Source organism: Lepisosteus platostomus, chromosome 13 (assembly GCF_059453375.1).
Source record: "Lepisosteus platostomus isolate fLepPlt1 chromosome 13, fLepPlt1.hap1, whole genome shotgun sequence".
NCBI classification, from domain to species: Eukaryota; Metazoa; Chordata; class Actinopteri; order Semionotiformes; family Lepisosteidae; genus Lepisosteus; species Lepisosteus platostomus.
Genome location: NC_142623.1, coordinates 15895369 through 15918627, shown reverse-complemented (window position 1 = coordinate 15918627; position 23259 = coordinate 15895369). Strand labels below are relative to the sequence as shown.

General features: G+C 42.8%; 1 protein-coding gene across 10 annotated transcripts in view; it reads right to left on the bottom strand.

The window, feature by feature from the left end:
* The window catches only part of pde4a (phosphodiesterase 4A, cAMP-specific), a 292647-nt gene that overhangs the window by 53413 nt on the left and 215975 nt on the right, over positions 1-23259 (bottom strand). For 9 of the 10 annotated variants that reach the window (XR_015926010.1, XR_015926011.1, XM_088603481.1 and 6 more), the window contains 4 exons: positions 4350-4535; positions 2918-2954; positions 2037-2107; positions 256-305 (listed from right to left, as the gene is read on the bottom strand). Coding sequence is in view for 8 of the 10 variants with exons in the window: in XM_088603481.1 (XP_088459607.1) it covers positions 256-305; positions 2037-2107; positions 2918-2954; positions 4350-4535 (344 nt within the window). In the remaining 2 variants the exon portion in view is untranslated. Of the gene's footprint in view, positions 1-255; positions 306-2036; positions 2108-2917; positions 2955-4349; positions 4536-13404; positions 13487-23259 lie in introns of those variants that run through there. The other variant, XM_088603486.1, reaches the window with a different exon arrangement.

The window sequence follows — 23259 nt, the reverse complement described above, 5'->3', positions numbered from 1 at the left end:
AAGTTAACTGAGCTACCAATTGAGGACTGCTTTAGATAGAGACAGAGAAGTATCCACGGTCATAAATGAAACCAAGACAAAGAAGTGAGTTTTGAATGCAACCGACACAAGTTTAAAAGCAAAGTAAAATAAAAAACAACTTTCCATGTCTAGGACCTAAGGTTGGAATTTAACTTAATGCACTTCCCCAGGATATTCAAAACCCACATGTTACTGGGGACATAAATGAGGCGATTTTTACCACAGCATCCTTACCTGAAAGGGTGGCCTTGGGGACTGTAGGTTGGCTGCCCACTGGCGACCTCCTGTGGACAGATTAAGAATGGCATCAGAGAGAGAAACTCCCCTTAGACCCATGTTTTTCAACCGGTTTGCCAAACACAAACACTAGTGCTTGTGCCACGGAAATTTGGAAAAAATCACATACAAGAAAAATAAAAGGAATATATTATTAAAGATTCATATATTATTTTTGTGGAGTGCCAAGTTGCACATTCAGCGTACAGTATACAGGAGACAGAGACCTGTTTGTGTGGGAATGACGTGTGGTGCAAGTTATGTTTTTCAAGCATGCTGGATATAAAACACAGAGAACGCCTGAGAGCGACAGGGCAATCTCCATATTTCACTGTCCTCACTTCCTGCCAGCACAAGGCAACTGTGCACTTCAAGGCCAGCACAGCTTAAACACTGAGCTAACTGTTGATATTAATATACAGGAACTGATATTAATAATAATGTGACGTGTGACGTGTATGTGTGGGGGGCAGAGGGGCCTTGTGCCGCACATTCCTTCTATTTGTGTTAGCGTGCTGAGGGATAGATCAGGTTGAGAAGTACTGTCCTTATCTAGTCCACACATACAATAACCCTCTCAACCTGTCTTCCAGTTTCACTCACAGAGAAATGATCCAAAAGCTGTGCCACAGGTGGTGACGTTCAGAAGAAATATAGCAAACACAGTTCCCTCCTCTCTCTCCTCAGCTCGCCTTACTCTGTCCAAACGACTCTTGATAGGCTATTAATTCACGATGTCCGTGACTGTATCGGACACTCCCAACCATACAAACGGGTGTCAGTTAATCACACTCAGCTTCCCCATGTTCAACGTTTATTTCACAATGACCTATCTCTCTGTAAAGGAAATCAGCAGCCATCGGGTCTTCACTAGATCCCCCATTTAGCAAAACCTATTCAATGGCACATGAGCAAAGGAAGCGTTTTTATTACCAGTTAAAAATGATAATATAAGTTCTGATTATAGTCCAATGCATACAATGGATATCAAATGTCTACACCAAAAGTCTAAGGGTGCTCAGACTTTAGATATCCACTGTACATCTCTATTGTGATTACTATACTCAACATACTGTAATTCTTAGCTCCATTCAACTGGAGATTGTAACACATACTGTACAGTATCTGTAACACATCAGTTGACATACGACTGTCAGGTTAGTGATTAGTATCACAAGGCACTGATGAGGTCGAACAAAGGATAACATGTGAAATGAAATTCAGTCAGAGTTCAATGTGCTTCAGAGATTACGATCAGTTGGAATAATGGTAAAGACGCACAACAGTACTCCAAGACCATGACCCAGATTAAGACCCTTTTCTAGCGCACTGCTGTCCTCTGTTGCAGGGAGTGAACACAAGAGGAGAAGCCTCTGTCTCACAATGTCCTCTGTCTCCATCTGGTGGATTTCATGCCACACTGCTACACTTTTAAATTTGTGATCTGCCTTCATTCATACTATAACAGGCCAAGCCCTGCAAATTACTAATGCATTTAAAATAAGAGTATCTTGAAAAACACAATACAAAAAATGAGTGTGCAATGTCCAGATATTTTTCTTATAAAGACACCCAGTCCACTCAATCTTCTAGAATACAAAGTTTAAACTTGTTAGTCCTTTTTTTCATTTCTGGATGAAAACCAGATGCCATTTTCAGAATATGTTTTTCTGTTTACATCCTCTGTACCGTATGAGGTGTTGATTAAAGTGTGGGGATTAAGAGGGGGGACTACTGACTTGTTTGTAGGGGTCGTGACATTGGCGAGGATGGAGAAGTTACTTCTGACAGACCGGAGGCTTGCCAGCACCTAGAACACAATGAGGAGAGAAGGAAAGTGAGAACGGTTTTAATGAGAGAAGACAATCTATCCAAAGAGCTTCCTACAGAGATGTTTTTGTTATAAAGACTCTGAACACTTATCAATCAAGTATCTTAGTTAAGTGAATATGCTAAGTGAAGGAAACCAATATCTTGCCTTCTTTCAAGAAATGGCTGCAAGTGATATTGGCTCTATTACCAACCAAGTAAGCTTAATTCTCATTTGTAACAATTTATATGCTCACAAATAATAATTAACCAGGCAAATGTAAGGGCACAGTTAGTGGTTTAATTCAAACCCTGCAGTGGCACAAACCGAAAGGGTTTTCCCCATGAATCGAGCGAATAAAAAAAATCAAAACTCTTAATGTATTTGCATGTGACAAACCTGAAAACTTAAAAATGCACACGTTTAAAAACAAGCTCATGCTATGCTTGTTTTATGAAGAACCATCGTCAGGATAACAGTCAAAAGCTCCGGTTACCCCAGTGACGGTTTCCTGCGGGAAATCTGCCCTGTGCTTCTACAGATTAGCCATGGACTTCTCAGCTCTAACTTCACCACAGCTTCCTGCACTTTCTGTCATGCTTAACCAAATCTCTGTGCATTTGTCATGGTTTTACTCTGCCGGGCCACGCATTACTCTGCTTTTACTACTATACACCAGACTATACAGTCTTCATATAGGATATCATTATTTAAACAGGTCTGGCACAGTAGACATCAAGGCATAGCTGGAGGCTACCAAAACACTTTTTCCTTATTTGTGCCACCTTGTGTGAAAAGGCGGAGACGCACCTGAGCGAAAGGGGTCACAATGAGATCTTCAGCATGCCTGGGCACAGAAAGACAGAGAGAAAATAAGATTAGCCCAGGGATAAGAGGAGATTGTCTTCTATTAATAAAAATGGCAGGAATTGCATGTGGTTGCAGTCCCCCCAGTGTTACAGGTGTGCAGAGCAGGACTGCACCCAGTTCACATGACTGACCTCTGTTTCGGAGTTTAGGAAAAACACCCTGAAAACAGACCTGGCATTGACCTGTGATACTCCTGTCACACTGGAGAAAGTTGCTCTGTTCAACCCATACAGAACAGACTGTGAGCTGTGCTCAGATCTGTGGTTGGGATAAGAACTCTTTCTGTAGTCTGTTTGGCCCCATGCACTAAGATAGAGATGTGCTGTATCTGATTACATGAAAATTACGCAATTTTAGATGTGGTTTGCTCTATCTACTAATAAAATCACTATCTTTGTGAGTTTCAAGAAATTCAGAAAGTTAAGTAGTTAACACACTGTGGTCCTTGATAGCTACAAGGTTTTGGAATTTGCTTTTCAAATGATCTTTAAGCTACTGAACAGCACAATTCATCATTGATTAATTTTGATCAAGTGATTAAAACCAGAAGAATTATGAACCAAGAAGCTCATGATTTAAGGTGGCCCGTAAAACCTGATAGATTGTGATTTTCCAGAAACAGGGCTGGGCACCACAATCATAAACTAATTAAGAGACATAAGATAACAAGACACATCAAGATATCCCAGCCAGTCCCCAGTAAGTCCTGCACTGCATCCGCCATGCTGGCCAAAGGGATAAGGTTAAAACAAAGACTGTTTGATAAGCAGCCCAGATCAGGGCTTCACTGGTTCACAGGTGCAGGAGTGGCTACGATTGCATGGACGTGAACTGATGTTTACTTGCAATCATAGCAACAGGATAAGGACTATCCATGGTCTATCTTGAGAAACACAAGGCCTTATGGATGAAAACGTTCAGATGATCTTGGTTTGCTACAGAGGTCTTCCAGCCAGTACTCGGCAGATATAATTCTCTAAGCTTCTGAGAGATGAGATGAGAATACAAGAAGGTAACGATGTAGTTACAACTAAATGTACAGTATAGTATAATGATTTTTCATAAGAACTGGCTGACACTTTCTCACTCAACTGTGATTAAGGGAATATACATTTCCTGGACAGGACAAGATCTCCAAGAGATATGTACTAGTGTTTGGGTGATTGCTGTTAATCAGGTTGTGATTCTTAGGGCTATGGGCCAAAATGTATCTACAATGTGCAGTCTGCGTTATCTACAATGCTTTATCTATATTGTTGATAACACGCTATCAAAGCTACCTGCAATGCTCTGTCAACACCATCTACAATGTGACAGCGCTGTCACTCTTCAGGCCATGGCAGTGCAGCGAGTGAAGAGCAGCAGTACTCACGCCTCGCTGGTGATGGAGGAGTTGCGGGACATAGTCTTGGGCGACATGTCATAGTCGGAGTCAGAGCGGTACAAGAAGGACTCGCGCCGCTGGCTCTGGGGGAAGGAGGGGTGCAGCACCAGCCCTGGGCTCGCCTGCGAGTCCAGGGGGCTCCGGCCGGGCGATGGGCCATTCTCCACATCGAAACTGCACAGAGAGGGAGACACAGGTGGACAGAGGTCATTCACCATACTGAGCCTGCACAGAGACAGAGAAGGAACAGGTAGATGTTTATTCCATTCTGAAAGGAAAAGAAAAGAGACACAATGTTTCAGTTTCACAGCCTTCTTCAGGTGTGACAACTGACACGTCATTCTGTAGTCATTATTGGACTGAAGCACTTGTGACATGACAAAGACACAGCGATTGTGGTGGGACACACCATATTGTAGCCATTACTGGACTGAAGCACTTGTGACATCACAAAGACACAGTGACGGACTGGGGTTGAACCACTTCTGACATGACAAAGACACAGCGATTGTGGTGGGACACACCATCTTGTAGCCATTACTGGACTGAAGCACTTGTGACATCACAAAGACACAGTGACGGACTGGGGTTGAACCACTTCTGACATGACAAAGACACAGCGATTGTGGTGGGACACACCATCTTGTAGCCATTACTGGACTGAAGCACTTGTGACATCACAAAGACACAGTGACGGACTGGGGTTGAACCACTTCTGACATGACAAAGACACAGCGATTGTGGTGGGACACACCATCTTGCACCCATTACTGGACTGAAGCACTTGTGACATCACAAAGACAGAGTGATGGACTGGGGTTGAATCACTTGTGACACAGTCACAAAAACTATGGCGGGACACATCAGCTTGTAGACATTACTGCAGTGGAATGAAGCTCTTGCGATATCTCAAAAACCCAGTGATAGAGCGCTTGTGCAAGGGAGGACAGGGGAGGGGTACATTTTGGGAATTACGTGGAGTTCAGGGAGGAGAGATGGCAGTTGGGGATGGTTAAAGAATGTGCCTTAAGAAAAAAAGCATCATGCAGATCTTCACACAGGATGACCTGTTTAAAAAGAGGCAACCATGATGCACCTCTCCATTCCGGAGATCCCACACATTGACATCGCAAGCTGCATCTGTGTTTTTCAGGGAGTATGGGAGGCTCTCTGGGAACAGCATGCTTATCCTTTTAAACTTCCCCAGTCATGGAAAGAGGTGCCAACAGCTGCACCTTATGAGAGATAACCATATGTTTGTTGCACACATCCTTCTCAAGACCCAGCAGTTAAGTTAAGCGATCACTGCTACTTTTTGAAGCTCATGATTTCTGTCCCATTTCTTTGTTATTGTACAGCACCTAAACTAGACCCACAATGCCTATTGATGTGTTTTGATTAAGCTGGTAATCTGACCTGTTTCAGTCAGTCTGTGGTTAGGTTAGGCATTTCTATACTTAAAAGTGCTGTGGAAATATGAAACAAGCTACCAAACCATGTTGTTGAGACGTTGGTACCCTGGCTTTTTTCAAGAAATGTCTGAATGAGATCCTTGTATTAATTAGCTACAAATGACCAAAGAACTTAATGGGTCAAATTGGCTCCTCCAGTTTGTAACCCTTCTTATGGAGTGATAACTGCGTCTCTCCAGACCCAGGGATTGCTCATGCTTAAAAAGGCTAGTTTTTTAAAGTCATCTATATTTCATTATGTTTTCATCAGATTCCCTTGACCTAATGCCAAGACATTCAAATGCATGCAATTTCACTGGGAACAGAGTATAAGAGACATACTCATCTTTAGTTTAGACCACTATGCAATGAAGAGCAAATTATTTTAGCCCTCAACTAGCAATAGCACATAGAACAGGCAAAAGCACATCTTTTTGAAATGGAGAGCACTAATAGTCAATGACCACACCCCTAACACACAACACAAACGTGGGATTAGTAATGCGCCCCTCGTGCCAACATTAACATCAGTCTTTTACTCATAAAGCCCCACCCCAGAGTGCTCTATGAAATGGGTGGGCGTGAACTGATAACCATGGAGTGATTCAGCCATGGGAGAAGCAGGCATCTAGTTCTCTACCTGTATATTTGCCACTCTCTCAATTTATTTTGCCGTCCTCTATCTTTACCTTCCATATTAATGTATTCCTTTCTCTCCTCGCCCTCCATTCATGCTCCCTCGCTGCCTCACTCCACAGCCTGCACCGCCTCTTCTTCTGTAGAACTGGGCCCTGGTTCTGCCCCTGTACTCTCTGGAGTAAGTCCTTCTTAATACAACTGACCTTGTGCTTTAGGTGGGACAGTTCTGGAGACATGTCCTTTTTGGCTGTTGTGGGCTCTACCCTAGGCATTTGTAGAATGCTTATGTTAATTAAGCTTAAGGGGAAACTGCAATCCCAATTTCTCTGACTGATTATTAAATTGCAGTAACAAAATATATTTATTGATGTTGTAGAAAAAAATTACAAAGTTTGAATTAAGCACAACACTGTGTACTTTGTGAAAGTACTGGAAGGTACCACGTTGTCACAAACTTGCACTTGAGTTCCCACGAATTGCGATGAGATGCAGCCCTTCCTGCTCACTAATCTCTGTTGTAGTGATTCATAGCCGTTCAGGGACGCCAAATATGTAATGTTAGTGGCTCTCTGAAGGCACCAGTTCTGTAGGGTTTGGGCATTTACTGGGACAATTATTAATTGTAGCAGTAAATCACAAAGTTGATTCTTTTGATGGCTTTAGAGTCCAACCATGCGACATAACTCAAACAACGCGCACACACAGGTACTAATACACGAGGATACATTTATTAATACATAGAATATGCATATAAACCTAACAGATCTTATCGAGAGGGTTATCAGAATACAAAAGATATATATTCAATCAGTTACAAAGAGTTATACATATCAAGAGGACATACGTTCAGTATATCATTCATTAAGACCGTTTCGTAAAGTGAACTTGGTTACAACTTCTACATTAGATACTCAAACAAGTACATAACTCTTAGGAATTAAATTGATATCAACTGGTTGGGATAACAATTGAATTCTCGAGCTGTAATGCATTGAAGTTGAATACTCATCCAATCTCTGGGGATTCAGATCTCCTGCGGGCACAAAGAAACAGTTGCAGGCTGTTGCTGTCCAATCCGCGCTCTCTGGCTCCGTGCCAGGCTGTGCTGTGCGGCTTGCGACGGTGCGCTGCAGATGCTCACTGACCGGCTAGTTAGTGTTGGCTTTAACTAGCAAAGTTTGTGCACAGGAGAAAAGATGACTGTGGGTCCCAGCAAGTCAGGAAGAGGACCGGTTCGTTCCTGATGAAGAGATTGTTCTGAATAGTGATTCAGCTGTCCACAGTTCCGACCTGTTCACGAGGCCTGCTGCTGGGTACTCCCTGGCAACCTCCTCTCTAGACTCTCAGAACAAAGGAAAGTTCTGGCACTCGGACACACTGGCCGTTCCGTGGTTGTCCGGGCTGAGTCTCAGGATGGTCAGGAGGCGCGCTGCGAGAATGTCCTGCCCTTGGGAGCCTTCTTCTCCTGGGCCGTCCTGCCCTGGAATTCTCACAGAATCTTGTTGAATCTGAATCTGAATCCGAATCTGAATCTTGTCTGAATCTCTCAGGCTCTCTGTGTTGCCTGTTTTTACCTGGAGGAACTTTAGCTCATTGATTGGCTGAAAGTTCCATGGGCATCAGAGTCCCACGTGGGTTACTCGGCCCTACCAGTCCCTGATTGGTTGATCAAGGTGAGATATGAGTCACTTAGTCCTGACACTTAGTAATGCAGTCCAGATGTCCAACTGGCACTCCCTAGACAGATAGGCACCAATGGATGACCATTGATCATGATAGCCAGGCTTAGCTAAGTGCATCCCCCTTTGGGAGCTGTTCTTGGACCTTAAATCACCTTGCATGAATGGTTTCTCTGTGGCTGCACCACAGAGATGAACAGAGAAATGAGGCCTAATTTGGGAAAGCTCAGAAACACTTAATTCTGCCTTATTATTAAGCCTCGCCGCTACACTGTAATAACTATTGTAATGTGATGTATGAGCAAATAAAGGTTGTGCAGCAGACATTTCATAGCAGAAATGTTCCAACGTCATCTGCATGCGGAGTTAACAAGTAAGTAGTATTTGTCAGCAAACCCGTCTCAAAATGGAAAGCAATATTTCTATTGAATTAAAGGTAATGTACAGTATTCACAAACCTGCTTGATTACAATGTGATAGGGCCGCAACACATCACCGGATGTTTCGAACATGGTGCTGAGCATACCCGGAAATTTAATCTTATTTTGTGGTGTTAATTGGCAGTTTTACAAGTTTTACTGGGTACATTTTACTTTTATTGTGGTTTGAAATGTGGTCATCAATGCTGATTCTTTCTAAACCCAAGATATGAAAATAAGGTTTCAGTTCAGTAGTCCATCACAGAGATCAGAGGAAGGAACAAAGTGGCTGCAGTAATGACATGCACAAAAAATATACGTCTCAAGAGGCTGGACCATATCTCAGTTTTGGTAGCATTAAGCAAAGTATGTTAGTCTCCAAACAGGACGCTGATCATTTGTACTGTACCTCAAAAGCTAAGAAAAATTAAGACTGACTGACTACTCTGCATTACCATCAACTACTGAATGTTGTCATTTTTACACTGCATATGCATACTGCACATTATTGTTTACTATCATATGTTGTAAAAAGTAAAGTGTTTTCTACACTGTATGCCGTATCGTATTGTATACTGAGTCAAAGTTTTTTCACACAACTCTCTAACCGTTTTTATTTATCAATTGGTTTTCACAATCTGTACACTGAGAGAAGAGGCATGAATAAAAATTCCAATGTACTTTTTACAAACGGCAGATAAACTTAGTACAGTACATGAACAGAGTCCACTGAGGAGACTGGAACCCAGTGAGCTAAAGTTCATAGCCTACAGTTTTGGTTGCTACTCTACACTTCCTGTTCTTGTATTTCATGGTGTCTGTAACTTTGATCCTGGGGTTTTCTATTACAATGAAAGCACCATCAGGCACTTAATAAAACATCAAGAATAAAGAAAAAAATCCAGGCCTTGCTCTTAGCAGCTCAAAAAGCAAATTAGACTGACAGGAGCAGAGCAGAGCCAGGTAACCTGAGCCTGCAAGCGCGTCCTGAAGAGGTAAATGGATTTTACCCGACTGAAAAGTGGTTATTCGATACCCCCTCTTCTCCTTTGCTGTCCCTGACTTTGGCCAGCACGGACTCTTGCTCCGTGCGGATGAGGCAGATGAGGGCTGGAAGTCTGGGTGTCAACTGGAGGGCGGGGAGAGGGGTCGAACTTTTGAACCCACAAAAATGGAATCTGGGACAAGAAGGAGATGCAGATACAGAATCGTGGTCATGCAAAGAGTCTACATTGGGGCTCGGGGTCAGGAACACAGAAAAAGCTCTCTGTAGCAGAAATGCAAGTCGGAATTCAAAACATTCTCGATACACTCAAAACATTGCTGCTGGCCCTCCTGAACCTGCTCACTGTGGTTCACATAATCACTGTTCTTGTACTCTCAAGATCGATTTAAGGCTCTAACAACGAGAATATCAGGAAACCACTAACGTCTGTGCAACAATTAATCGAAACAAGAAATCTGAATGGCTTCCTCACATTCAGACGTAATCTTTCATATGTTCGTATGTGGACCAGAATAGCAGTACAGCTCATTTTTAAGGTGCTAATCACCTCAATTGCTACCAATTCAAACCATCTGTAACAACGGGAGCTGGTACAACCTTATCTATTAATGCTCAATGACACAATTAAATGAAAATGCCACATTCATCCCCTGGGCGTCAATCCAACAATGAGAACACCAGCCTCCTGCTTAGTTTATGGTGACAATACAGATTAATGCTGTGCATGATCAGAGCTCACTTTTAGTTTTCCAGATGCTCAATATCAATACAGATAATTTCCTTTTTTCATTGAGTTAGAATCCATAAACCTTTACACAAGTCGGATTTCACTGCTTGCATGTTTACGATTTTTTTGGTTCCTGTCCTATGCATTACGTAGATCACAATTTGTAGTAATGACTGCACTGTATTCAGCAATAGAACGACAAATATCATTCATGACTTAATTAGCATATCCAGAAATAAAACCTTGTGAAAAAAATAACAGAAGTTATTTAAGGAAGCACTACAGGGTTGCATTTTCCAGTAATTTATACAGTACACATCTGCAAAAAGTTCATTCATTCAAACTTGAATGATTTACTTAAATTAGGGTAGTTTGTGTAAAGTCGAATATTATGTAATCTGAAGAGCGCCTACAAAAACATTGTTTCTTAGCCACATATGCCTTGCTTGCACCATCCAAGGATGGGAAACCCCTTACTGAGCACAACGATTGACTTTGACAACATGCAGTAGCAGCAGGTGCCTAAAATTTATGCTCAATGTTTTGTTTTAGTAGAATACTACTCTGTGCTGTACATAATGTCTTCTGACACTCTGCAGGCCAATACTTGCAGACCTCTGTGTGGTAGGGCTGGACACTTCACTAAAAAGCCAGTTCTCTCACCTCTTTATCAGCTTAGTTTCCAAATGTGCAATAAAAACAGCAGTGAACCTGTGGCACTTTGTGTACTGGGGAGAATAAGAGTTCATATGAAACTGCTTCAGGTGTTTCCAAAATTTGCTGCAGGATCCCTCTTCAAGAAAACCTTCTCAATGAACACATCCCAGATTTGAACACACCATCACACAAATCTGTAGTTGTAACAGATAATACTAGTAGTGTAAAAATAGAGCAGAAGAGCAGGTCAACAGATCCATCGTTAAGGACTGCCAGAATAGATCCACTGTGTTAACACACTGCTGTACCCAACATTTTATTTAAAAACTTCCCCTTCTTTTTAGGGGATCCCTGAACAACCACGAGGAACCTCTTGGATGAAAACTTAGTGGACAGCTTCTGCCCTCATCCAATACAACTGCAGCCTGCGGGACTGTGGGAATCTGAGCTATTGCTGCTGCAGGTCATGTGGCCTGACTCAATACTGCTCCTCACTCCTTGCCCAGACATTTCCCAAGCTACAGATCACTGAGCTGCCGCACTGCACTGGAAAACCTTACACAGACATGATTTGGCTTGTTTCAGCACTCACTGGATGAAATTCCAAGGAAAAATTCTAACAGCAATAATGAGAATTAACAAAGCTATTACAAAATGAAAAATAAATAAACCACCCTTGAAATGCTCAAAATACAGGGCTGTATGACACCAGCTGCTTCAGCAGCTTGGTCAGCTCTCTTCCCACTGAGTTACATGTGAGTCATGCTGAATGAGGCCTTTGCAAAGAATTCCCCTTGCCTTCCAACATGTGCAAGTGATTCCTTCCTTAGAAATGTAAAACAAATGGCACAGACCCAACTGGGATCAGTCATCTCTGCTGGAGACCACGAACACTGGAGAGGCCTGAGCATGGAACATTCGCAGGTTGACTGACCACATCTGGTTCAACAGCGGTCATTTACAAGGCATGGCCAGTTCAGCAGCACTGACCGCCTCTCAGAGCACGAGCATTAGTGGAAGGAACAATACTGCCCACTGCAACGTCCATGCAGGCGTGGGCTATACTCCCCTCCTGGCACTTGTCCAGTCTGGGCGAAAAAGCTAGCCAACAAACAAGCACATCCTGAAAAGGTGCACTCCTTGTATCTACAGTGTCAAGAAAATTACATATATGATATGTGTACTCTACCTGTATGGTATAGACCAAACTCAAATTTCTGACCACTATACAGGACAGGGGTATCGAAAACTCATTTATTTTCAGCTGTCTACTTGTTAAACAATTATTTAACTACTTGGTCATAATTACCCCTCGCACTGTAAATATGGTTTATTTAAGCCATAATTGGTTTTAATTCAACTAGATTACCACTTTAAAAACTTGTAATTCTCATAATCATGTTCGGGCTCACAAGCTTTTTTCGCCACTGTAGTACAAGAATGGTTTAGCATATTTCAGCTACAGGGTGCCAATGCCTTTGTTTGCAACCACACATAGGGATCTCCGCTGGCAGCTTGAAGGTATCGCTCATTCATCTCGAGAAACAAAAGACGAGGTGAAGAAAACTGACTGGTTTCCCTTGAGAGTCAGTGTAGGTGACATCACTTCCTCCCCAGAGCCATCTTCTACCTCTCGCTCAGACGGTGTGACCTTCCTGCAGCATCTCAAACCACAGCTTCCTGGCTGAAGCTACAGCTGAAGTGCTCTCTCCAGCATCTGGCTTGTCTGCTCTTTCATTGGAGTCTTGAGCTACATGTAATCCTCCATGCCCGTTACCTGTCCCTACCTGTCAACCCCCTACACACATACACCATTCATCTGGATTTGCAAGCCAACAGACAACCACCCACAGCAGACGATTAAGAAATAAAGTACAGAACCTCCCTACTGCTTTCCCCAACAACACTTCCCCACACACCCCAAGAGAGCTCGAGGCTTCACCAAAACAAAACTGTGACTCCCAGGCTGGTTGCCAATTTTAACCTGCTTGCCATAGCAGGCATGAGGCATACAGGAGTGGGCAAATCTTTGCATCAGTTAAAGAGAGGAAAATACTGACAGAATCTTAGGAGTGCATGTTTGCTATTACATGATATGTCCAAGCTTTCTTAATATTTTAAAATCTGAAGCAAAAGGCAGGAACAGGCATGCACGCACACATGATGTTCAAGCACTTCTTTACACTAATGGCGGTTTGAGTCTGGAACAAGCTGCTCATCCAGGTTATGGAAGATGATACTCTGGATATTGGACTCATCAATAATATGGGCTAGATAGGAGGCTATCTGGCCTTTCTTATGTTCTCATCTGCATCTAGAAAGGGGAGGGCAATTCGCTGATGAGCCAGTTTCATTTCCAGGGTGGATATTTCACTTAAAGTGAAGTGGTCTGCACAGAAGAAATAACAGCATGAAACTGCACAACAAAACGAAATTTTGAGACCCAGGTTTTCTACAGTTCTCACCGTCGGCTTTCCTTTGCCATCATTAACCAACTTGCTTGTTTTGTCAGATTTTCCACATGGGTGAAACTGCTTCTTCGGTCGAAGGCGCAGAGTGACCAGGGGCTGCATGTGTAACAAAGCGAGGTTCGCATTTGGCAGTGTGCGGATGCCCAGACACACAGTTGAGTGGAGAAAACACAAATGCTCGGTCAGCAAAACAAATAACAAAACAAAGACTTTCAGAAACCATAAACAAAATCCTGCATGTTACTGTGACATTTCTATGCAATTAAACAAGATCCAGGACAACATGCTGTTGAAACACTGAGGTTTCTCCGCTGTGAGGCATAGCAACGACAGCAATCAATACTTGCATCGATGCAGATATGATCCTGGGAATCACACTGTGTTCATTCACACTTGTATGCACATTATTCATAATATTAATTTAATTTATCATTACATGGTTTAAAAAAAAGAATGAATGCAACATCTAGTGTATAAAGGCTTAATTAAGAGTGCTAGTAGAAACAGTTCTGCTGTTTAATAACTCGGAGGCACTCAGGGAGGCAAACTCCAAGCAACTCCAGGGCTGGCCCTGCAGGGCTGTGAGGTTATGTGGGGAGGGGGCAACTGCAGCCTGCAGTATACCACTGCTACCAGGACACACGGCTGCCATAGATTTCACTGCAATCTGCCCTGCTAGTCAAGCCAACAAACAATCAGCTGGCCACTGCCATTTCACTTCAAACTCACAGTTACAGAATTCAGATAAGCAAAGACATTGCTCATATTGAGTGATTTAAAAGCTCAGCTTTTTAACTTAAGACCCCATGGCTCTGTGGGACTACATCTGGACCTTCCGCTGCGCTAGATCATAGCAGTTTCCATCAGGCACAAGGACTTCCCTGTGCTCAGAGAGACTGAGAGTGAACAGCCCCACTCAATGCCCCTCTAATACTGTGACGCTGCAAAGGCAAACTCTTAACAAAAATGGAAGAAAAATGAACCAGACTGGAAAAACCAATGTACATATGAGAGACTACAATAATGTCAAGTTATAGTTATTTAGATTGAACCAGACTGTTTTATAACGTATGATGCCACCACAATTGCTGCCACATATTCACTGACCCCTGCTTTTCTACGTTTCATCCTAAGGACAGAGCATAAGAGGGCTCATTGACTTCTTCAGAGTGACATATTTAAGTCAAAGGCAGAGCTCGATACACTGGAACCAACAACCTTCTAATTAACATCAAAGTATCTTAATTATCTTAATCACTGGACACAGCTGTCCTCCTAAAATAACAGCCCTGTACATAAACAACTGGACAGCTAGTCCCCCTCATATACCAGCTCTGTACCTTACCCATTGTGCCAGCTATGCCTCCACCTTTTACAGCTTTCCTACTGCAATGACAATTAAGCTCCTCCCACCTTCCTCTGGAAAACTGTTCCTGGTCTTTTCCAGCTCTTTCAGAATTGGGATGAAACATAAGTGAGTGGGCTGTGGGATAAAGGAGTGGTGCTTGGAAAACAATTATAAGAAGAAAATCAGAAATCCAGGACAGTGTGTGTGCGCAAGAGAGAGACAGCTGGGTGGTGCAATGTGTGGCGAGCGGCGCTGACGTTATTAAAGATGTCACTGCCTGGCAGGGGAGTTGGGGGATGGGCCTCAGACCCCAAGTGCTCTGCGATCGCGCACACCAGCCGGCTCCCTGCCTGAAACACTTCACTGGTCCTCGTTAATTCAGTGTCCTCTCACATACCGGTTCAGATAACGCAGCATAAAAAAACTTTGCAGGGTTAATTTCAAACCTCATTCTGCTGCAGAGATAAAAGAGCTGTTTGTTTCCTGAAAACAACAATAAGATATTAAGGGTGCAAGGAGAACATGGTCTGAGCAAAATGGGCTACAGGCTCATCGGGAGTAAGCAAAAGTGGGTTAAAGCGCTGAACTGGAGCAAATCACCTTGAACAGCATTCAGTTAGACTGGAGAACCAAAAACTATCTTAACTAAATTTGTCAATCTTTCAAAAACAGGACAGTTCTCTTACAGAACCAAGATAAAAACCTGACAGAGTGAGCTTCAGAATTTCACTCACACCCCCAGCTTCACTATGCATTTGCACAGAGAAGACAAAACGATTTAAGTTCGGTTTAGGTTAGTTTAAGGAACGGTTTAGTTCGAAACTAATTTCCTAAAATTTTAATTTTAATTTTAAACCACTTTACTGCATGTAGACAAGGACAACAATAGCTTACATTACTGGGTTCTGAAAAGACAAAAAGTTTGAAAACAAGCACTAAGAAGGGGGGAACTTCCGAATAAAACTTGTATATAAAACTTTGCTTTGTTTTCTGCACTAGACATTAACTCAGCACTGGGCTTCTTCTGGACAACACACACAAAGTTAAAGGTGTTGCTAACCACAGCGATGTCATACTGGCACCCAAGTGGCCAAAGGGAGAGGGCGTAGGTTGTTCTGAGAAGTGACATCACTCCCAGAGTGCACTGCAGTATGACCACATCACCAGTCCCCTGTTGTGATCCTTTATTAATGACATACTCTGACTTCACCTGTGTGCATACCTAAGTGCTATGGGGATCCAAAGAAACACAGCACAGCACCAGGACTTAATTCTCATCTGCAGGAAATTGCATAACACTTAAAAATAAACATTTTAAGGCTAAAAAAGCATTGTCAAGGAGGATCTCATCCCAGAACTGCCATTTCAAAACCAAATGGCACATTCCAGATCCCAACTCTTCTGTCAAAGCATTACCAATTGCAAATTTGAATGCAGTCTTCAATTATTAAAAATGCCTACACATGCAGCAGGGACTAGACTAAGCAGTCACACCTTGTTTGGTGCAGCACAGCTCCTCTGCCGATTAAGTTTTTGTGCATGAAAAAACATGCTATCACATGGAAGGGCTTTCACTGAGAGCAAGGAACTCCTCCAAGACAACTGAGCCAAATCAACAAAGATCAAGAGACGCCACCATAAAAAAGCCAAGGTTATGTGGAGGGAAGACACTAAATTACCTTCTGCCACGCTACCCACAATACTGTATAGCCATTCCCCAGACATTCCACCATACAGATTAGTTCCATACTTAAGCATTGAATGGACAATTAACAGGATCAGTGTAACAATTAAAGCACAGGCTAGGACTCAAAGAGCCAGGATCTATAGAGCTTACTAGGGCGCAGTCAGAAGTTCCAGATCTCAGGTCATCAAGGGGCAAGGTCATCAAAAAACCACGGCTGATGACGTCTATCTAGCAGGGAGCTAAAAAGTACAAAAGAAAATGGGAACTGACTTTGCAATGCAAGACATAGGAGCAATGGATGTTAGTTCCACGAACCTGAATCTTCGGTTGGCCAGTTCAGGGCGGATTCTGTTCTGGGTCATAACCTGCCCCAGACGGGCTCAGCAATGGGCTATTTTACACATGGACAGAAAGGCAATTCACTCATTTAGCTCAGATCAGAGCAGTTGGTTAAGAACTCAACAAACACTCTAACTTGCTTCTATCGTCTTGGGATCTACACTTCAGAGCCACTCTTGCATCTCTGTCATTTTCAAACCCCCCTTATTATATCTCCAAGTCATTGGTTCAGCAAAAAACACCTTGCCAAGACGTTTAGGAGGAACATGAGGTCTTTTTTAGCACAAAAAACAAATAACCAAACTTGGTCCAAACTTGCAGTTTTCATGACAAAATCTGAATGGGGAAGTCACGAGATGATGAACCACGAAGAGCACAATAGAAAATAAAAGTCCCCAATCAAACAGGCTTTGGATTTAGGATTTGAGTGTTCTACAAAAAGAAATCCCATTTCAAGTTCAAATAGGGAGATTGTTCAATATTAGAAAATCTAGCAGTGCCTGGTGCATCATAGTTGCCGGTAATAAACACCCTTTCCATGCAAAGATGTACCTATTAAAAAATGTTAGTGTATACAGTATGTGCATATATAAATACACTTAAGAAACATGCACACATTATATACAGTATATATACAAATAAAAATGGTTCCTGTATGATCAGCTTTAATTTGGCCACATCAGTTCCTTATGTCAGAAAGTCTATGGAAACGACAGTCTGTAAAAAATAACGTCTCTCTCAAAAAGTTTCAAAGATCTTACAGCACGTTTGTCACAGACTCAAGTCTGCATCTGTTTTTAAAAACAAACTCAAGACATTTGTAAAAACAGACTTTCCCACCATTTAGTTGTAGTGCTCATTTTTTTGTCATGCTTAGATAGGACTTATTTTTATGACTACATTTTTACATTCATTTTCTTAGTTTCTTTCCATCAAAGCCACTACATAAAAATGTTATTATAGCAAGAACAGCAGGAAAGACAGTCATATCTTGAAAACCATTCCAGTGTATTTATGACCACAAAGAGCTTGCTTCTATATTTAAAATACTTATTGCGCAAGTTATATAAAAAAAGTTGAACAAATTCTTGTCAATGAAGTGTGCACTCCTCTTGAAATGAACTCTTAGAGATGGGGCTGCAACGTGCAGGCCTCAGTCTTAAGAACTGAGGAAATGAGAAGGAACCTCTTGTACTGTAGAACTACCATCCCCCCTTCTCGCTCCATGAGCTCCTGCCCGGTTTCAGCACGTTCTTCAGCGCGGTGCTTCCTTGGAACTCCAGGACTGCCGGTTCCGGAGCCTGTAATTCCCAGGTGGGGAACCTGAACCCTGACACGGCCCGAGAAGCAGGCTGCTTCAGACCAGAAGTCCAGCCTGGTTTTGCAACTCTGGGTCACAGTCCTCCACCTCTCTACCTTCTGCCACTCGCACGGGTGCCTTGTGTTGGTGCTTCTCAGTACTTTCCCATGCTCGGCGACATGAGCCAAGACACACCATGCCTTTTCTGCTCTGCGGTTTCTACTCTTCACTCACTTCCTTTCTTTGTCAAACGAAAACAAGCGCTGGCTCCAAGAGATGGGCTGAAAGGCCTTCAGCGTGTTGTTTTTTCTTTTGCAGACTTCCTAAGCAATGTGCAGCACACACGCGGAAGGCTAGAGCAAGGCTTCTGCTTGCGAGGGCACACGGGGCTAGGCCTAGAGGCACGACTGCTGTTATGGCATGAAGACAGAGGTCCTCCCTCGCTCTCACCGTTTCTTGCCTTACTGCAAGGGCAACAAGACGGTGTCGGCTTCGGAAACACAGACAGCCTTGTGAGTTCCACTCGCGCTGGCTGACCTCGGCCACTCTTAGTGTCTGACATGTCACGAGAAACTAGACAGCTCTGAGTTCTTCAGGTACTGAACAGGACTATTCCCCTAATTCAATGTCTTCCTCCTGCTGAAGACCTGCCCCAGACGGACACAGCTCTAGAGCTCTGTTGTTAGCCATTTGTTAAGGAACTTGGCTGCTGCATTGGTTTCCCCTGATTATACATCACCGACACCGAGAGCCATAACTTAATATCCTCCTCTTGCCGTCTAACATCCTCCCCGAGCACTCTAAAACAAACAAGCTCCTCAGGAAGGCAGACTGTTTGATCTCATCGGAGACAAAAAACAATCATGAAATAGGACCTAAAGTACACTATTCTCCATTCTCACCGACATGCAATAGCAGAGAGACCACCGTGCAGGTTTGTAGTTATGTGGACTCTACATGACTCTACAGTGCCAGAAACTGCTCTCTTACTTCTTGTTGAGCTCTTTTGGCGCCTGATGAAAGTTGCAAAATGAAGCCCACATCTCAGAGAATAAACATTTGGAGACATTTCCTTATGAGTTGATTCTATCAATGTGAATAAACACAATGCTGGACACCTCCCTCCACAGTGGGCTCACCTCTTCTCTTTCTCTTGCAAGTTACTTAATCACCCCTATCTGTGCTGCTGCAGACATGCAGGGTCTGCTCGCAGTCCTGTCACTGTTCACACGACTCACACTCCCGGAATTCCATTTTCAATTTCCTAATCATTTCAATAAGGACCATCAAGACAGAGAGGAAAAGAAACAGCTGGTCATCAAACAAAAGGCTTGCAAAAGTTGGGGCGCGTCCGCTTCCGAGAAGGGCTGCCCTCCCCAGTTCCCGTCGCCAGCAGTGAAGGCGAGTTCTCGGGGCCCTCCCTGACGCAGGCTCCTGTCTGCCGACTCTAACAGGCCAGGCAAGGAAGCAAACCCACTCCGCAAATCCAGGGCACTGTTAATCTCTGTCTTTATCCGTGCGCCACCAGCCTACATAAGAAAGAGCAGCAGACCTCAGACTGAACCTAGGGCCATGTCTGTTTGTGCTCCTTTACTTGTGCAGTGGTGGGTGCAAGACATTTAAATATCAACCTTTCGTACACACCAGAAACAAACTGCTATAACCAGTTCATAACAAGCTCAATCCTATTGCTTCATGTCAGACTACGTCCAGACTAGACTAACTGCTTTTATCATGGTATTCCGCAGAGCAGAACGTAGTAAAACACTAGTTAACACATGGGAGAGCAGAGACAGGTATTAAGTAAAGATTGCAGGAAGCCTGAGAAAGCAGAGTAAATGCATGGACTGATATAAGCATGACAAAATTAGGAATAAACATTAGCAAATTTCACCACAAATTTTCACATTGATAGTGGGCCTCTTCCATAGATACAGCACTACAAGAAGCTACAGACCTAGCCTAATAGTGACAATGCAATCAGCACTCAAAGTGAATGCAAAACCTTAAAACTGCTCTTGTAGAGATTTTCTAGCTCTAATGAACCAGATTTCTGAATCTCTGACAATTCCAGAAAAAAAGGTCACAGGAACTAGATGTGCTGTCTTTTCACACTCATGTTATTAATTGGCCAGCACCCCCACATCCTCAAAAGCGACTGATTAGAACTGTAAGCACTGCGGTGATGGTCCGGTCAGCAGTCAGTGAATACAACAACTCTTCACGCAGATCAAATTCAGATCAAACCCGTGGAGGTTGTGTGAATTACAGTACATGCCTCCGTGGCTGTCCACAATTCTCCTGAGCAATCACTAATTAAGACTGCAATAAACTGAAAGTGTGTAAGCCAAAACCATGAGCCTGACCAGCCGCTGCAATGTGGCCTGGTAGCCCTGACTGATGAGATAAGACCGACCCGACACTGATGCACACAGGACTGCGCCTGTCTCCACTGTACTTCTATCTGCACTTGTTAGGGACTTCCATAGGAGTCACTACCACTGACAAAAAAACACGCTAACCAAATCGTGTTGGGTGATTATTTTTAGCTTAGACCGATTAAAATCTTCAGTTTTAGTGTTACAGGTTTTTTTCATATTCTAAGCACTGCAAAACGTCAGCTGGCTGCAAGCGGTACATTCTCTGCTTATGTTAAGAGGCATGCTGATGGCTACAGCTGGTACAACATGAATAATACGGTGCTTTCCTTAAATGGTTGGAAGTAATGCAATTTAATAGCAAACAAGGCAATTAAGCTGGAGTGGTTAAAAGAACCACATAACCACACAAATCACAGACGACAGCAATGAAACAAAATAGAAGAAGATAGTGGAAATAAAAAGAACTTAGACAATGTGAATTAATAAAGGGAAGGAACTTCTCATTATTATTGAGAAGGTATTATTGTAGAAACTGCTGCCAGTTCCTGTCCTGGCAGTGCTGTCAGTTGTTGCTTGACCCATCTAACAGGGTAGGATGGGTCAAGCAACAACTGAGTTGTGATAGCAGCACTAACCTCTCTGTCTCATTGTAGACTCGTCGTAGACCACTCATTTAACAACAGCTCTTCAGGTCGTCATGCCAAAACCACAGGTTGCCAGCACATGCCGCAAAGGAGTTAGTGTAATCACCCAACGTGTGCAAAACTGACACAAATGTAGTAAACGGCTCAGATGGGTAAATGCAAACCAAATGAGATACTTAATATAACCCTGTCAGCAGATAGACTACCGAACAATTGAGAGACTGAACAATGCATGATGAGGGGACAGAATTCGATTTTTACATTAGAATAGAGAGTAAAGTGCACCCTGCCTTTATAGTGGCAAAAAAACCCTGAAATGTACAGCTTAATAGTATTTTATTAGGTATAATAAGTACAAGTAGTACAGTATTTAGTAACCGGACTAACGCTGCCTCTAGAGCTAGAGACGTCAAGATTTAAGGACTTGGTTTGGCTTTAACCTGCTGGGCTAAGCTGCTCTTCCTCCTGATGATTATGACAAGTACCTTTCTGCCCAGTGTTCATTACCACCTCCACTTATTTTATCGGGCTGGCATTAAAGACAAGAGTATATTCTGTCCCCTCATCATGCATGTCCAATCTCTGTGTTCCTCAGGGTTTCAGTAGTCTAACTGCTAGACAGGGTTAGATTATGGATTCTCCAATAAGGCATTCCTATAAACATTTACTGTGGTACATCATGGTAAAAACATGTAAAAGTTTATTTCATGCTGACAGGAAAAGAAAGACTATTATTTCAGCCTCAGGTGTGGTATAGTACGGCAGAGCCCTGGGAGATCAAGGCAAGAGCTTGTAGGAAATCAGGGAGAGTTAATCACGGCAGAACAGAACAAATTCCTGGTAGAACAGTATGCCAGAGGAGTACTGAAATACTGCAACACACTGCGCACATTTCCTGAGGTCATGAATGCATTACCGAGGCAGAAATAAACCCTTTAGTACTGGCCAGTAGTCTTGATTACAAGAGAATTGTATGGCCTATATTCTGTATCTCAAGGGGGGGTGGTATTACAATGTTAATCAGTCACTTACACTGAGCCTACACTGCAGTCAATCTACTGTAGCCGACGGTCCTGAGAAGTCACAACGCCTCCTGGTTTTCACTTTGTCCGATCTCTTCAACGACTTAACTGTATCAACTACTGACTTAACAGGTTTCCAAGCTTTTGTTTTCAGCCATTCAAGATTCGGGACTCCCTGCAAAACCCCTGAGCCTGTGACTGAGTGAGAAATGCTGCAACATGGGAATGTAAAAGCGCTGTTTTTCCCCAACCATAACCTAACCTGACCTGTGAGCAGATGGCCCTGTACTGCAGGATCAGTGGATAACAGCCTGTCCAATATTATTCCAAATACAAAGTGCAATGCATTACCATCGCTATTCGCCATGATTCCTGTTCAGATGAGAGCCCCACTGAAGGACCTGGTGAAAATGTGTGTAATTCTAAGAGTATTCTTTAGTGATCAGCTCCGGTTCAAATAGAGGTATTTATTCTTTGTGGATATGACAATAAAGACAAAGCAGAATAAACCGCTTGCCAGGACTTTTTAGTGTATAATTATACAAAAGAGCTTACTTACTGTAGTATACCTTTGTGTATGCCACATCATCTGGAACAAAATTTACAAATCTTAATATCATTTCTACTGCAGGGGTCTGTTGCTCTGTTCTTACACAGCCTGAGTTCAGGTTTTAATGAATTTAGCCGCAATCAGTTAAACAGGTGATTTGTTAAAATAAATTTAAAGAATATTTGGAACAAAAAATATATTTCCCTTCAGTCTTCAAGGACAAAACTTGCCTCAACTGAACAAATTTGCTTAGCTGATCAATAGACTTTAAGTGTTCTTAATCTCTAACAGGTGGTTTAAGTGACACACAACTAGACTCGCTGGTTAGAGCTCTCCAGGATCAGTGCTGGGGATCCCTGCTCTACAATAACATTGAAAACATATCTTTCACTGATAAAAACGCTTCATAAATGTAGTCTTCAGATATGCTTTACTGTTAGAAAAAACATGTTTGTAGCGACTTGAGATCTTGACAATTATCGTGGGAGAGGCCCGGTTTAAGAGAGCGATACAGTGGATGCAGGATGACTACAGTGAGTGAAGTCTGATTTGGAAAAGAAGCGAAGCCGCGCAGACAC